The 16,669-nt window shown below is 36.0% G+C and overlaps 1 protein-coding gene across 1 annotated transcript in view; it reads left to right on the plus strand.

Annotated features, from left to right (window-relative positions):
• Window positions 1-16,669, plus strand: part of LOC105475664 (ATP binding cassette subfamily B member 5) — a 126,959-nt gene that overhangs the window by 16,796 nt on the left and 93,494 nt on the right. The window contains exons 5-12 of the mRNA XM_011731124.2: window positions 2,949-3,140; window positions 3,226-3,397; window positions 5,491-5,615; window positions 5,696-5,873; window positions 7,204-7,317; window positions 7,635-7,745; window positions 9,732-9,857; window positions 11,145-11,348. Of these exons, the coding sequence (XP_011729426.2) occupies window positions 2,949-3,140; window positions 3,226-3,397; window positions 5,491-5,615; window positions 5,696-5,873; window positions 7,204-7,317; window positions 7,635-7,745; window positions 9,732-9,857; window positions 11,145-11,348 (1,222 nt within the window). The remainder of the gene's footprint in view (window positions 1-2,948; window positions 3,141-3,225; window positions 3,398-5,490; window positions 5,616-5,695; window positions 5,874-7,203; window positions 7,318-7,634; window positions 7,746-9,731; window positions 9,858-11,144; window positions 11,349-16,669) is intronic.

Raw genomic sequence — 16,669 nt, forward strand, 5'->3', positions numbered from 1 at the left:
TTACTCTTAGGAGAAATACAGTGTTAGGATCCTGCGAGCCTCTGGTGACAAACTTTTTGTCAACCAAATAACACACAACCTCACTTTATGTGTGCTTCTTTTTAAAGACACCTTATTTAATATGTGTTGGTGATTCTTTAACATTGAACTCATGTTCTCACTATATCTCACTCCTGAATGAAACTTATCTGACACACCTGTTTTCTACATAAGGCACATCACAGCCTTCTTGCACTAAGGAACACTAGCCATCACTTCAGCATGATGCTTGGGAACTATTACAAATAGCAAAATCATCAACCAAAAGCACAAAAATGAGAAAAACTTGGCACTAAATAGACCACGAAAATAACCTTTGTTTACAGTACAAGAGCTAAAACAAGAAGGCAGAGTACGGGCCTTGCTGGACCTCAGCTGAGAATGTGTGCATCGAGCAAACCAAATTTTTGGTCACTCTGTGCATGTCCATAAATAACCATGAAAACACTACAAGTATTGATCTGGGACTTAGAAAAACAATTTCAGCAAGGAAGCAGATTTGCAAATACAGAATTTTCAAATAATGAGCATCAATTGTATTTTCCTCTCCTGTGTTGCTTGGTACTTCACTCTCCTGGATTTTCAACCACCTCACTGACTTCTTGGCAGATTCTTTATCTTCATCCCAAGCTACATCTTTGCAGAGTCACTAATAGTCCTTGGCCCTCTTCTCTTCTTTACCTACACTTAATTCTTCCTCTTCCTGGGTGTTCTCAGCCAGTCCCTTTGTTTTAATTCCCACCTGCCTATAAGTTACTGCTTTCAAATCCACATCCCCGGCCTAGACCCCCTCTCTTGTGCTTCCATTTCTCATTTTCAGCTTCTTACTTGATCTCCATTTTGAGGTTTAACAGGCATTTCTGACTTCCCATATCTAAATCTGAACTCTCTCTATGTCTTGCAAATCTTGTCTTTGTCCCAGTCTCTCGCATCTGTAAGTAATACCCTCATCACCAGCTGCTCTACTCAAAACCTAAGAAGTTATTCTTGAATTCTCCCTTTCCTACTTTCCTCATATCCAATACATTGACATTTTTTTTTCAGGAAGAATCTATTAAATAAAGATTACTTTATTATTACAAACACACACACACAATTATAAAACACTAGTGTGCACCTGTAGTCCCAGTGTTATGTACCATCAGTGCCAGCTACTCAGGAGGCTGAGACAGGAGGATCCCTTAAGCCTAGGAGTTTGAGGATAGCCTGGGCAATATAGTGAGATCCCATCTTTTTAAAAAAATCAAATAAACTATAAAGCACTAAGAAATCTAAATATCCATGTGAGAGCAAACAGGTGGCAATTGAACATCCTAGGTCTATAGTATGCTTGAAGGAGACTGTGACTGATTAGATCCCCATGGTAGAGAGAGCATCTTCATAGCCAAAGGGGGCTTACCTGTAACAGCTGTTCAAGTTCTCTTCTCATCAAGGATCATGAAAGGTACTCCATTCAAGGGGAGGTGTACAATCTGATGCTCTTCAAGCAGGTCAAATTCTCATAATCTAGAAGATTGAATGGAAAGGACTTTTCTTTTTCAGGATAGGTGTCATTGGAGGCAGGAAGGGAGCTTTTTGCTTTGACAGTCTTCCCAGTCATGTGTCTAGCAGAGAAAGTTGGTTGTTCTTATTCAGGCATCCATTAGTCTGGCAATTTTTGTTTCTAAAATACACCTAAAATCTGTCTGCTTCTTTTCATGTAGGCTGCCATGATCCTCCTCCAAGCCCCCATTCTTCTCACCTTGGCCATGGCAATAGCTTCTTAACAGAACTTCATGCTCAATTATTTCTGCTTTCATCTGTTCTCCACAGAGAAGCTGGAGTGGTCTTTTAAAAAGTTGAACAGATAATGCCATCCCATGCTGAGATCTTCCAATGATCTGCTTCTCCTGGAATAAAACATGAACAATGTACTGTAAAAACCCTAGAATATGCCAAATTCTCCGGCCTCATTATTTCTTACCACTTTGGACTTCTTTTGTTTCTGGAACATGCTAAACAACTTTTTTCTGACTCAATCTCTCCTGGGAGAGATGTTTTTTCCTCTCCCTGGAATGCACTTCCTGCTCTTTTTATGGCTGGCTTATTTCACGTTTTGGATCCCAGCTATAATATCACTTCCTCACAGAAACTTTTCTTAACCACTCTATTTATCTGAGCTAGCTCTCTCAATCCATGTTTACTCACCAGTTATTCTGTGAACTATCACCCTGTTTACTTCCTTCCTAGAAAAACCTATTTTTTTCTCTTTGCATATTGTCTGCCTCCTGCCAGAATTGGAGGACTTATTATCCTGCTCATGGAGGTGTCTCTAGAACCTCACACATAGTGGGCACTCAGTATACATTTATTAAATAATGACATTTCTTATTTGGTCTCCTACTATAAAATATTTGGATTGTTTTCAGTTTTTCTATATTGTTACAAATGCTACGAAGACCAGTTATATAGATGAATCTTTGTATGTATTACCTCAGGGCGAATTCCTTAAGTTGAATTTGGGGCTGACTATGTATAGTTTTTAAGCTTTTTATCAAATGCTTTTGATTGCTATCTTTTTTTTTTTTTTTTTTTTTTTTTTACCCTCCAGTTCCACCTACAGTTACCTTGATTGCCTCTATGGAACTTTTTCATATGAAAGTATTAAAAATACTGAAAGAAGACATAAGTAGCAAGAATGCTTTAAAATACTAATTTCTGATAATAATATAAAAGATGTACTCTATGTTTTACAAGGAAACCTAGATCATTATATTCAATGTACTTCACTCTCATGGCATGTTATTTTTAGTCATTTTTCTAGTTCTAGCATAAATTTTCTCAATCAAATACTGTGATCGATTTGTGTGTGTGTGTAACAAGAAAAAAATGTTGCACTTTGGTCTCACATTCTAATACTCTTTCTTCAGGTTGACCCTGTATTATGTTGGAATAGGTGTTGCTGCCTTGATTTTTGGTTACATACAGATTTGCTTTTGGATTATAACTGCAGCACGACAGACCAAGAGGATTCGAAAACAGTTTTTTCATTCAGTTTTGGCACAGGACGTCGGCTGGTTTGATAGCTGTGACATCGGTGAACTTAACACTCGCATGACGGAGTAAGAGGATGATATTGTAGTACATTAGCTTTGTTTACATATGTGACATGTAAATGACCTAATTACATTTATTTGCCTGTTTCAGTGACATTGACAAAATCAGCGATGGTATTGGAGATAAGATTGCTCTGTTGTTTCAAAACATGTCTACTTTTTCAATTGGCCTGGCAGTTGGTTTGGTGAAGGGCTGGAAACTCACCCTAGTGACTCTATCCACATCTCCTCTTATAATGGCTTCAGCGGCAGCATGTTCTAGAGTAAGTGAGATGGCTAATGCAATATTGAATGGAAGCAGCAGTGTGGACTAGATGACACATTGAGTTTGCCCAAAAATGACTTTTCTATTCATTTGCCATGTTCCAAACTACAAAGGGATATTATACACCACAAATACTTTTGATTTTGTTCTCCATTAATCCCCTTTCTATCTTCAAGTTATTTGGCTAAAATGAAATGTTTTTAATAGCTTACTAACATTAAAAACATTTCTCTTCATTTAGCAGTCTAACACAACTTCAAGTGCTAGCATGGATAAAGTATGATGCCATTATACATGTGACGTGTAGTTGTTGCTGTTGGGACAGCCTTGTTTGTTCTAAATTCCCAGATCAACACATTATGATTCATTTCATTGAGTAGAATGGAATAAGAAAATCCTAAAACAATAAACACCTTTTTATATCATCCTCTTAAAGTTTATATGTATATATGCATAAAGATTTTTCAAGGCAAGGTCTCACTTTGTCACATAGGCTGGAATGCAATGGAACAAACATGGTTCACTGCAGCTTCAGCTTTGCAGGCTCAAGTCATCCTCCCATCTCAGCCCCCCAAGTAGCTGGGACTACAGGCGACCATGCCAGCTAACTTTTGTATTTTTTGTAGAGACAGGTTTTCACCATGTTGCCCAGGCTGATCTCGAATTCTTGGGCTGAAGCTGTCCACCCACCTCGGCCCCCAAAGTGCTGAGATTGCAGGCCAGTGAGCTACCACACCCAGCCAAGCTTATATTTCAATAAGGCTTTCAATTACATTTCAAATGTCTGCTAATATCTATGTTTATGTACTACATAAATATGTTTCAGTTTTTTAAACAAATTATGTACTTGCATTCTAAATTACATTTTTAGCATTGTTTTGCTGTGAGTATACCACAAAATTGTAATCTTATCTACAGCCTGGTTTTGAAACCAATACTCTTTGTGAAATCTAAAAACAACAAATGTATCTCTGATATTACTCTTCAAATCATATCTTTTGGCAATTCCACCAGTGTGTATACTCATCTTCTAGATCGGAGGCACAGTGCTTTAAATTTAGCAATACTAATTGTTCTTTATGGAAATACAATTCATAAAATTTCCAGAGTTTATTTGCTAACAATATACTAATCAACCAAACAAGAATTTTCAGCAATAAAAATATTCTATAGTGGGCTAATCCCTTAGCAATAGGCTTGGAGATTTGGACAGCATGTCTTTACTTAGTGTGACTCTGAGTGTTGACTTTGTAGCCTTTATAAAAATCTTCATCCTCAGCTTATTTTTAATGAGGAAGGAAATCTCAGTAGAAAGATTGCCTGCAGTAAGTTACTAAGATCAGAACCTTAACTGCCCACAGAAGAGAAGTAAACAAGGAGTTGTAAAGGAATAGCAGTGGGTAGTCTAAATTCTGTTATTGTATTAATTGATCATGAAGAGGAAGCAGGTGAAGGTCAGAGTTGTCCAAATGATGCGATACCAGAGTGGATGGTTTCTAGCTTCCTTCAATTCAACTTGGCAATTATCTATTAAATACTTGCTAAGTATAAGGCTTTGTGCCAGGTGGTGTTTCCCCCCTAGTGATACACTATAGGAATAATTATCTTTAGTAAGTGAATTCAGAAAATAATGAGTATTACTCAGCTTCTGTTACTCTCTGACTATAACAGTTATCCAAGCATGTCTTATATAAAATCAGCTCCTATTATGTGGAATATATTTTTCAGGTGGATAGACTTGCTATGTGAATAGGCAATAGTTATGAATTCACAGCTCTGAAGGCAGTGTCCCCGCTGTTCCCTTTCGTGGAACAATCACAAAATGTAAAGTGATTAGTAAATGGGACATATAATAGAGAAAAGGGCATGTGAAATCAGGTAAACCTGTCTAGTCACCAATAGTGATATTTTCCCTTTTCTCTCTGAAATCTTACCTCTTAGTATTTTGATGACAAATTTTTTAAAATGCAGAGATAGAGTTTTTAAAAATACCATTAGGCTACTTCGAATTCAAATTCCACCTGACTTAAATGCTCAGTACATTATTACTACACAGAGCCATTTTTTAACTGTGGTTGTGGTTTATTACAGATGGTCATCTCATTGACCAGTAAGGAATTAAGTGCCTATTCCAAAGCTGGGGCTGTGGCAGAAGAGGTCTTGTCATCAATCCGAACAGTTGTAGCCTTTGGGGCCCAGGAGAAAGAACTTCAAAGGTCTGTCCCTTTAAATATAACAAAATATACTTGGTTTTATTTTCCCCAGTGGCTATTAAGTTGTTTTCTGTTTTTGTAAGGTATACACAGAATCTGAAAGATGCAAAGGATTTTGGCATAAAAAGGGCTATAGCCTCAAAACTGTCTCTTGGTGCTGTGTACTTCTTTATGAACGGAACCTATGGACTTGCTTTTTGGTATGGAACCTCCTTGATTCTTAATGGAGAACCTGGATATACCATCGGGACTGTTCTTGCTGTAAGTCTTGTTTGAGAACAAGGTATCTGGCCTGGATGATCTTTCCTTACTTAGTTTAGCCAAAATTCCTCTTTGAAGATGAATATTCAAAGATGAATGCTTTTAATAAACAAATATTTGTTTCCCTCAAATTATTTGTATACACCTTTGAATTATAGTTATGAATTGATGGGATTTATTCATCCAACATGTTTTAGTGTCCTTGTTGTGTCAAGCATCTGCATTCTGCTTTTAGAAGAATCATAATTGAATTCTCCTCTGGGAAATACACTGAGTTTTCTTAATCTAGCAGTTAAGAAAAAGGCCAATCTTTTGTGAGACTTTTCCTTTCATCTTGGCTGAGATCAGACAGTGTTCTGCATTCACCTTGCTACATGTCTTCTCTCCGGAAATGGTCTGTAGAGTTTGCATTCACCTCCTCTTCCTCTGTCCTTTCAGCATGTAGTAATGTTAAAAACAGACTACATACCGTTCTGTCCAATATCACAGTTTGGAGACTTTCAAATTGCTAGGAGTTATGTGTTAATTAACAATTTATTCAGTTATCCTCTCAAGTTACAACAATAAACAGATCAGTTCAGGATTAAGAAACATTTGTCTTGAGGAACCAAAATGATCTGCTCTTTATACTTTGATCCTTGTTTGGCCTTTCCATTCTATATAGATTTCTCTTCTTTCCATTAAATTCATCTTTTGAATTTGAGGCATTCAAAATTAAGACTTTAGCTAGTCATTTATTTCATATAAAGTGAAATGTGAGCATGAAGGATTTTTCACTCATCCTCGCTCCTCAATTTATGTGTGGCTGGGTAACTGGCTTATTAAGCCTAAGCATCCTCATCTGTGTGATAGAAATAAGAGCTCCTAGCTTGAGGGATTCTTTTCTTATTTGACTTTTTGCAGAGATGAGTCTGTCTTAAAATGGACAGCTGTTCCCTAATACAAAAATTCAAAAACAGCTTGAGTGAAAACAGTACAATGTCTCTGAGCCAATGAAATCTACTGAATTTTTCTTTTTAAAGTTCAAGGGGTCACCCAGCAAGGAGGAAGGTGCAACTCACCATGGGGTTTATACATGGCCAGCACACTTCAGTCAGCAGATTTTTCTGGTCACATATCCCAGCAGGTGATAACCAGAAGACTATGAGATAATCGAAATTTGTTCCATATTAGGAAAGGACCAAGGATACTTTGGTGATATCTTCCATTCTGTCTTACCTAATTCCTCTAATATCTCTCTGTGAGCTTAAACTAATAATTATATATTACATTCTATTGTCTTTCTTACATAACTGCAGAAAGCTAAATACCATTTTGTTTGTTCCTGTAGGTTTTCTTTAGCGTAATCCATAGTAGTTATTGCATTGGAGCAGCAGCCCCTCATTTTGAAACCTTCGCGATAGCCCGAGGAGCTGCCTTTAATATTTTCCAGGTTATTGATAAGGTAAGACCCCTCCTATTGCTTTGAAGAATAACTATCATTACTGCAAGAAGGAGACAAAAAAACACGCACACTCGTTTCACTAAAATAGGATGGACAAATTTAATGTTGGCCTGTTGCTCATGGGAAAGAGAGATTGCCTTTAATTCTTTTCTAAGAGGAGATTGCGTAGTATTGAAACCTTCATGTCTAACTCAATGCACTTCTATAGCAGAAAGGAAACTGTTGTGGAAGAAAACCATCCTTAAACTATTTTCAAAATGTATAAACTGTCAGATTACTCCTTTGAAGATTTATAACATTTCCTTTGTTTTTCCAAGAAACCCAGTATAGATAACTTTTCCACAGCTGGATGTAAACCTGAATCCATAGAAGGAACTGTGGAATTTAAAAATGTTTCTTTCCATTACCCATCAAGACCATCTATCAAGGTAGGTTAAAACAAATTATACGATCGTGCAGTTTTCTGATATTATCTTCTACTGGCCAAGATCTTCTCTGACATGATTACTCAGGATCACTTTGGTCAAGATTTTGGTTACTTTGCTTAGAGACTTGAGGAGGTAGACAAATAATGGACAAATAACTCTGAATCAACTAGTTATATTTTGCATAATTCTTTCTATATTCAACTGACAAAAGCATTTTCAGCTCCGTGAAATTCTTCTACTCTGGGTTTGAGAACACATCAAAATGTCTTGGGTTAATGCTGCCACCTATTGGTGGTTCCTAGATGCTACCCCACTCAACATAGATAACTCATTTTAACCCCCTCCTCTCTAACCTAGGAGAATTATGCACATGTGCCTTTCCTTTCTTCCTTTCCTGGGGCTTTTACTGCACCAGCAATTGTGGCAAGTACTTTATCACCTACACACACACACACACACACACACACACACGCAGTTTATCCTACTCCATTCAGCCTTTGACAAGTTCTTGTGAAAATATGTGTATTTTTAATTGTCTTCCCCCTTTCACTTCATTAGTGTATTTACCAAAAAAGCAGTTGTTGTTAAATACTGGAAAAGGTAATTACTAATGAAACACTTGCTTCATAAAAAAAGACATGATTTTAAGTGAAATAGATAAAATTACTAATGTGATCAATTTCTAATGTCTGTTACAGAATTTGCATAAAGACCTACCTACTCCTACTTCCTTATTTTTTTCTGATTAAAACTTTGATTGAAATTCTCTTTTCAAACCTCTTTATTTTTAAAAGTTGTTGCTTAATTACCAATTACCATTATTGGAAGAGTATTGACTTCCACCATTTTTCTTAACTGTACAGTATTTCAAACTACATTTTGCAACTGCATTTGGATTGGCTTCCTGGGGACTTCAGCTCGAATTGTGCCAATATATTGCATGGGAAAGTGTTCTTTGGGTTTTAAACAACTATTTTTAAAATGAACTTTTGAAACATAACCTTTTTTGTTAAACTAAAGAATGAAATTGGCGGGGGGGGGGGTCCATCCATTTTAAATAAATAAAACAAATTCTTTCGAGGAAGGACCAGAAACCAAATCTAGAGTAAAAGTGCAGGTGTGAGAAGAGGTACTCCTACTGGTGGTCCCCGATTTCTCACCTTCTTCAGAGAACTTTTCTCGGCTTGGCCCTTTGAAGGTTTTATGTTTGGCTTATGCAAAGGGTCCACTGCTTTACAAATGGTAAGATCAAAGCAACAGAATTCAAGGGGAGATTCCCCTGTTTAGGGCTAACTACATACAGATGCAAGCAAGGATAGGTGAGAATTTCTCAACAGGATCACTGTTGTCATTTTGAGAGGGTAATTATTGTGAGGCTTCACTCACATTGCAGATCCCTGGCACACTAAATGCTGTAGCAACCCCAGTCGTTGAGAAAATGTTTAAAATGTTTCCTCATGGGTCACCATGAGACCACCAAGGTTTCTAATAATAAACTCTCATCTATCCGGAGACACTAAGAAACTTTGCCAGTTGTTTTATTTTAGAATATGCTTCGCAATTATGTTAACATATTCTAAGGAGGAGCTTCGTTAAATAGCTTGTGAAAATATCTGGCAAGATCTCATTCACTTGTTACAAATTAAGACAAGACTTTCATTAGCTTGATAGTCAAAATTCATACGAAATATTTTAGTTGAAAATGTGAACAGTTTACTAGTGAATATTCTGAGAGTGAGAGTACTCTTAATTTAGGTCTCCTCTTTACATAGAGAGATAATGATAGATTCTTTTACTACTATTTTCCGAAGTTATTTAGGCCATTATCATACATGCACATGAAACAAATGTAACAAGATCTAAATTTGTTTTTAAGCTCCACAGAAGAATTTGTTTTCAGTTTATAATTATATATTCATTTTCTGAAAATGTGTCCATCATATTCTCATTGTGGTTTTATGATTTTCCATCCATACATTCCAATAGATTCTGAAAGGTCTGAATCTCAGAATTAAGTCTGGAGAGACGGTCGCCTTGGTCGGTCCCAATGGCAGTGGGAAGAGTACGGTAGTCCAGCTTCTGCAGAGGTTATATGATCCGGATGATGGCTTTGTGAGTATAGCTAGCAAAACCAGCACAGTCCACCTAATGGAATTTGGAAACACTGCAGGGCTCGCAGATCTGTGACTTTTCATTTTCAACAGTAGAACTGGGAGAGAAGCCATATTTGTTTTCTTTCCTCTGTATCCATTCACTCAGCAAATATTTATTTAGTGCCTACTATGTGTCCGGCACTATTTTGGGTTCTGAAAGTACCTAAGTGAATGAAACAGATAAAAATCTGCCCTCATGAAGTTTACATTCTAATAATCAGACACAGACAATTAAAAAATAAGTAAATTATATAGTATGTTAGAAGGGAGGGAATGTTGTGGAGAAAAATAGCGTATTAACATCTGTAGCCAGCATCTATCAAGAATTTCAAAGTTTGTCCTGGAAGAATGATGTAGAAAACATTTCCACTTTTCTTTTTTTTTTTTTTTTTTCTTGGAGCTTACAATGTTGTACTTAACTTTCTCAGCCTTGTAAGTGGCATAGAGGATAAGACTGTGATATTCAAAAGTGATTAATTCTTAATGCTTCTGTTCAAACTTTCAACAGTTATTTTTATAAGAAAATCTACTCCCCTAGAGCCTGGCTTTATTTAAATTTTACTTCATAGTTTCCATTTGGAGTATCCTAGACCCGTGTGACTACATAAATTATTAGATGAGTGTTACAGGTATAAAAGAGTTGCATAGAATATCCATGCCCTGACAGAAAACAAGGGTTGGTAAGAAACCATTTTTATGAAACCATAAAATCTATGAGTTAGAATTACCAAACCCTGGCTTCTGTCACTGGAATATGTTGGGGTAATTGGCAATGGCACCACCTGGGGAGAAGACAGAGGTCACTTATTATTATGTATAGCAATGAATAGGAGACACTTTTGTCTTCTGCAGAGGTGTGAGGCGTTGAAATAATGAAGGCTATTTCCTAGAAGAAACGTAAGGGCCACATCCAAAACTGAAGTTTTTTGTATGTGTCTACATAATAACATTTGTGGAACCTAGAATATATATCTTTATAATATCTAACTTGTAGATCTTAGAATAAGGATAATCAGATGATCTGGCAATGTTTTAAGCCAATTATTCTTTTGCAGTTTTGTTGGTGCCCATCTACCAGAACAAGTCTATGGACAATATATATGTTATAAATATTTTATCAAAATATAGTCAGTCTTTCATTTCTAAAATATGCTACTTCTCAGTTTATATTTTGGTCTAGTATGAAAGACCCTAAAATCAATATAGTAAAAGGCATCACAACATGGTTCATTCTTTGGATTGACAGATCACGGTAGATGAGAATGACATAAGAGCTCTAAATGTGCGGCATTATCGAGAACATATTGGAGTGGTTAGTCAAGAGCCTGTTTTGTTTGGGACCACCATCAGTAACAATATCAAGTATGGACGAGATGATGTGACTGATGAAGAGATGGAGAGAGCAGCAAGGGAAGCAAATGCTTACGATTTTATCATGGAGTTTCCTAATGTGAGTACACTGTGCAGCCTGTGTCCTTAGCTTATGGTGGCAGCAATGCAATATTCCAATATAAGGTATTGAAACAACAACTGATGCAGAATAGTAGGGGTGTGATTAAATTCCAGATTGTCCTAGAACAAGCTTGTCCAACCAGTGCACAAGATGGCTTTGAATGAGGTCCAACACAAATTTGTAAACTTTCTTAAGAGACATTATGAGATTTTTTTGTGATTTTTTTAATCTTAATCACTATTGTTAATTTTAGTGTATTTAATGTGTGGCCCAAGACAATTCTTCTTTCAATGTGGCCCAGGGAAGCCAAAAGATTGGACACCCCTGTATGAAACATCTATAGAGAAGAATGCATAGTAACAACCAAAAGAAGAAATGCATCATTGAAAGGCCAGATTGAAAATCATATTTTGTTCTGCAAATGAAAAGGGAAAAAATGAAAGATATGTTAAAGCATAGCAAAGAAATATGAAACAAAATCATCAGGCCAAGCTGAGAAATTATGTCTAAAATGTTTATTTGCGAGGCCATCTTGTGGCTGAGAGTGGGAAAGTCATACACACAATCAGATTAGTTCTGTGACAAACCACAAGAAAAACTAGGATCATTTTTTAAAGCACAGGAAGCTAGCATTGCATAAAAAATATGAAATCAGGCCAGATGCGGTGGCTCACGCATGTAATCCCAGCACTTTGGGAGGCCGAGGTGGGCAGATACCTGAGGTTAGGAGTTTGACATCAGCTTGGCCAACATGGTGAAACCCTGTCTCTACTAAAAAGACAAAAAAATTAGCCGGGCGTGGTGGTGCATGCCTATAGTCCCAGCTACTAGGGAGGCTGAGGCAGGAGAATTGCTTGAACCTGGGAGGTGGAGGTTGCAGTGAGCTGAGTTCCCAGCACTGCACTCCAACCTGGGCAACAGAATGAGACATTGCGGGGAAAAAAAAAAGTGAAATCATATTTGGAAAGCAATATAGTCCCCAAAAAAGTGAAATCATATTTGGAAAGCAACATAGTAAGCTAAAATTCTTGCTAACCAGACTTATGAGATCTTAGAGGGTATTTAGAATTAGTAGGGTGCTATAAAGCCATTTTTTTATATTTCCTAAAGTATTAGATCCTCAGCATCAGCTGAAATTGTTGTGGGGAGCACCTTGTGACATATGAAAGGATGAGATTTGTAATTAAAATACATGTAAAATTCCACCATCCCAGAGGGTCACAATAACAAAAATGTTTATTTTAATGGGCATATTTCACAAACCACATGTGATGGATTGTAATAATTTTATTCTTATTTTCTAATTTAAAGAATTTGTTATGCCACTAATTATCTCTTGTCCCCATTATTTAGGATCATAATTAGGACATATTTAGGCCAACAAAATCATTAAAGATTGAAGGTGATTCTTAAATCGTTGGGAATACACATTTCCTTTTGTTGATGTTTTGCCCCTTTCAATGACCTCCTTTCCTTAAAACGTCAGTGCTCTCATTTCCTACTTAGATTAGGGAGCTTTTTGGTACCTCTTAAATCATACCCTGTAAGTTACTACTTGCTTTTACCAAAAGCCCAGTACTACACAAAGATGTCCCTTGCTATAAATCTAATAATAAATTCAGGAGATATAACCCAAATAAACTAAAGATAGTAGCTTATCATGATGAAAACTAAATTCCACAGCCATAGTTAACCAGAAAAATGAGGAAGCACAATAATGAATAAAAGTTCCAGAAGTGGCTAATTTTGACAGGTGAAAAATTGGGGGATGCTATTGTAAAAAAAATGTATAGCATTACTTTCCTTATACACAGATTTTTAAATTAATGTATAATAATTAGCTGATACTGGTTAGCCTTTCACTCATAAACAACCATGAAATTGGGTAAAACATATGAAGCCAAGGGCAGTCATTGGATGAGAGGTAATGAAAGACTGATTCCTAACAAAGAGGAATCTCATAAGGGTACTCCATGAATTCTGTCTGGTAACACTGAGCTGAAAGGCAAAGATCAAATTTTAGGGAAGCTTGGGCAGCTGGAAAGGTGATAAGAGATCACCTGTGGCAATGAGGCAGGGGCAGAAGGCCATGTCTGTGTGGGCATCCCTCAGGAATCCTTGTCTGAGGATAAGACTACCTACCCAAGGCTTACCAGAGAGTGGCAGCCATAAAGCTGCAAGCAGAACACTGGATAGAAGTCAGGCAGTGCTGTGGGGGTGTTGAAAGTGCAGCCCAGCTGGAATGGAGAGATCACATTAACACCTTTGTAACACCCCCGGTAAGTAGCTAAAACACTAAAAAAGCCACACCTTAGGAGTCATGACCACACCTTAGAGTAAGATCTACCTGCCCTAACAAACCCTGAGACCAAGCCATGACAAGATGCCCAGAGGAGAGAGGTTTTGGAGGTTGTGTTCTGACAAGTTACGTGGCTTTCTCCAAATTCACCCCAAGGAAACTTAAAATGAAGATTGCACAAGTTCAAGATCAGTCAGTGCTTGAGTTGCCTACCATGACAAAAATCGGCACTGTTTATTTTTCAGAAGAAAACAGAACTCAGATATCTTCAACACAACAATCACAGTACTCAGTACATCATTTACAAAAACCAGACGTGCAAAGAAACAGAAAAATATGGCTTGTATGCAAGAAACATAATCCTAAATGTTTATTCTTTAAGAAAAGGGCTTCAAAATACATGAAGCAAAAAATTGATACATCTGAAAGGAGAAAGACAAATCCACAACTTTACTTGAGGCCTTCAGTGCTTGATAGAATATATAGGTGTAATATTAGTAAGAATATAAATGAACAATACTATCAAGCAACTAGATTTCACTGGCATTTATAGGACATTCCAGCCAACAATAGCAGAATACACTCTTCTCAAGTGCACATGGAACATTCTCTAAAATAAACAATATTCTGGGCCATCAAAACAAAGCAAAACCTTAGCTCTTTCAAAGAATAGAAAATATGTTCTCAGACCATAATAGAATTAAACTACACAAATATTTGAAATATCACCAAAAGCACTTCTAAAGAATATATATCTCAAAAGAGAAATTTCGAGAAAAATTAAAAACTATTCTGAACTAAATCAAAATGAAATTGCAATGTATTAGTATTTGTGAGATATAGTTAAAGTACTGCTTTGAGAGAAACTTATCGTATTTAATGTTTATTTTTAGAAAAGAAAAAAGATCTACAATCTGCAACCCTAATTTTCACCTAGAGAAACTAGAGAAGGAAGAGCAAATTAACCTAAAACAAACAAGACTAAGTAAATAGAAATCACAGTAGAAATCAGTAAAATCCAAAACTGAAAAACAGCAATGATTGAAACCAAAAGCTGAAAAGATTAAAAAAAAAAAAAGTATAACTGTAGCAAAGCTGAAAAAAGAGAGAGAGAAAGAAGAGAAATGACCAGTATCAGGAATGAAAGATGGTACATGGCTATTGATTTTAAGGATATTAAAAGGTTAATAAGGAAATATTATCAACAATGTTATGCCTGTAAATTTGATAACTTAGATGAGGGTCAATTACTTGAAAAATACAAATGACCAAAACTCACTCAAAAATAAATAAATAAATAGTAAATAAATAAATAAACAAATTTAGTGTATCTATAATTATTTCAAAAAAACAGCTGGGCGTGAAATCCCAGCACTTTGGGAGGCTGAGGTGGGCAGATCACTTGAGGAAAGGAGTTTGTTACCAGCCTGGACAACATGGCGAAACCCTCTACTAAAAATACAAAAAATTAGCTGGGCGTGGTGTTGCACACCTGTAATCCCAGCTACTTGAAAGGCTGAGATAGGAGAATCACTTGAACTCAGGAGGCAAAGGTTGCAGCGAGCTGAGATGGCGCCACTGCACTCCAGCCTGGGCAAAAGAGCAAGACTGTGTCCCCACTGCTCTCCCCCCGCCAAAAAAAAAAAACAAAACAAAACTGGATATCTAAATAATAGCAACAGTTACAAATGAAGTTAAAATAAAAAGCAGTATTCACAATAGCATCAAAAAACAAAATTCTTAATAAATTTAATGAAAGATGTGCAAGTCTTCTAGTAAAAACTATAAAATGCTGATAGACATGAAAAGATCTAAAGAAATAGAAAGTACCTTATTCATTGATTTAGAAACTTCATATTTTCAAAGATTTGCATTCTCTCCAAGTTGATATACAAATATTATGCTTTATCAATCAAAATCTCACCAGTTTTTATGTGTATGTGTAGAAATCGACATGTTGATTCCAAAATCTATTTGGAAATTCAAAAGACCATCAATAGCCAAAACAATTTTGAAAGAAAGACCAAAGCTGGAGGACCTAAATATCTAATTTTAAGACAGCAATTAAGATCGTGGTAGTGGCATAATGATGGTTGTATAGATCAGTACAATGGAACAGAGAGACCAGAAATAGATTCACAAATATCAGTTAATTTTTGACAAGGCCAATGGAACTCAGTGGGGGAAAGAAATATCTTTTCAACAAATGGTGCTGGAACAATTGGTTATCCTCATGGAAAAAATAAAATGTGACCTTTACTTTACATCACACACAAAAATTAATTTGCCATAGACCTTGTACCAAAATTGTAACGCTTAAACTTCAAAAATTAAAATTTATGAAAATATCTTTGTGACTTTGAGATAGGCAAAAGTTTCTTAGACTGAAAAGCATTACTATAAAAAAAGATAAACTGGAGTTTATTAAAATTAAAACCTCCTTTTTAAAAGACATCATTTAGAAAACAAAAAGGCAAGACACAGAGCACAAGAAAATATTTATAATACACAGTGTCCGACAAGGACATGAATCCAGAATGTATAAAGAACTGCTATAGCTTGATGATGAGACAAAAAATAGAAATTAAAAATGGGCAAAAACTTGAACAGACATTTTACAAACGAATCAAATAAACAATACATACATTGAATATGCAACATTATTAGTCACCAGGGAACTCTAAAATAAAACGATAATGAGATACCATTTTACCCTCTTAGAATGGCCAAAATTAAAAAGACTAACAAATGTAACTTTTGTGATGATGTAAGCAATTAGATCTCTCATTCATTGAAATAAAAGTGAAATCAGTACAAGCATTTTAGAAAGCAATTTGGTAGTTTATTATAATGTTAAACATACACTTAGGACTCAGCATTCTATTCCTAGGTATTTATTCAAAAGAAATGAAAACATGACCACAAAAAATATCTTGTACATGAATATTCATAGCAGCTTTATTTATAATAGCCAAAAATAGGAAACAATTTAAGTGTTCGTCAGCAGTTGAATGAATAA

The sequence above is a fragment of the Macaca nemestrina genome, chromosome 4 (genome assembly GCF_043159975.1).
Source record: "Macaca nemestrina isolate mMacNem1 chromosome 4, mMacNem.hap1, whole genome shotgun sequence".
Classification (NCBI taxonomy): Eukaryota; Metazoa; Chordata; class Mammalia; order Primates; family Cercopithecidae; genus Macaca; species Macaca nemestrina.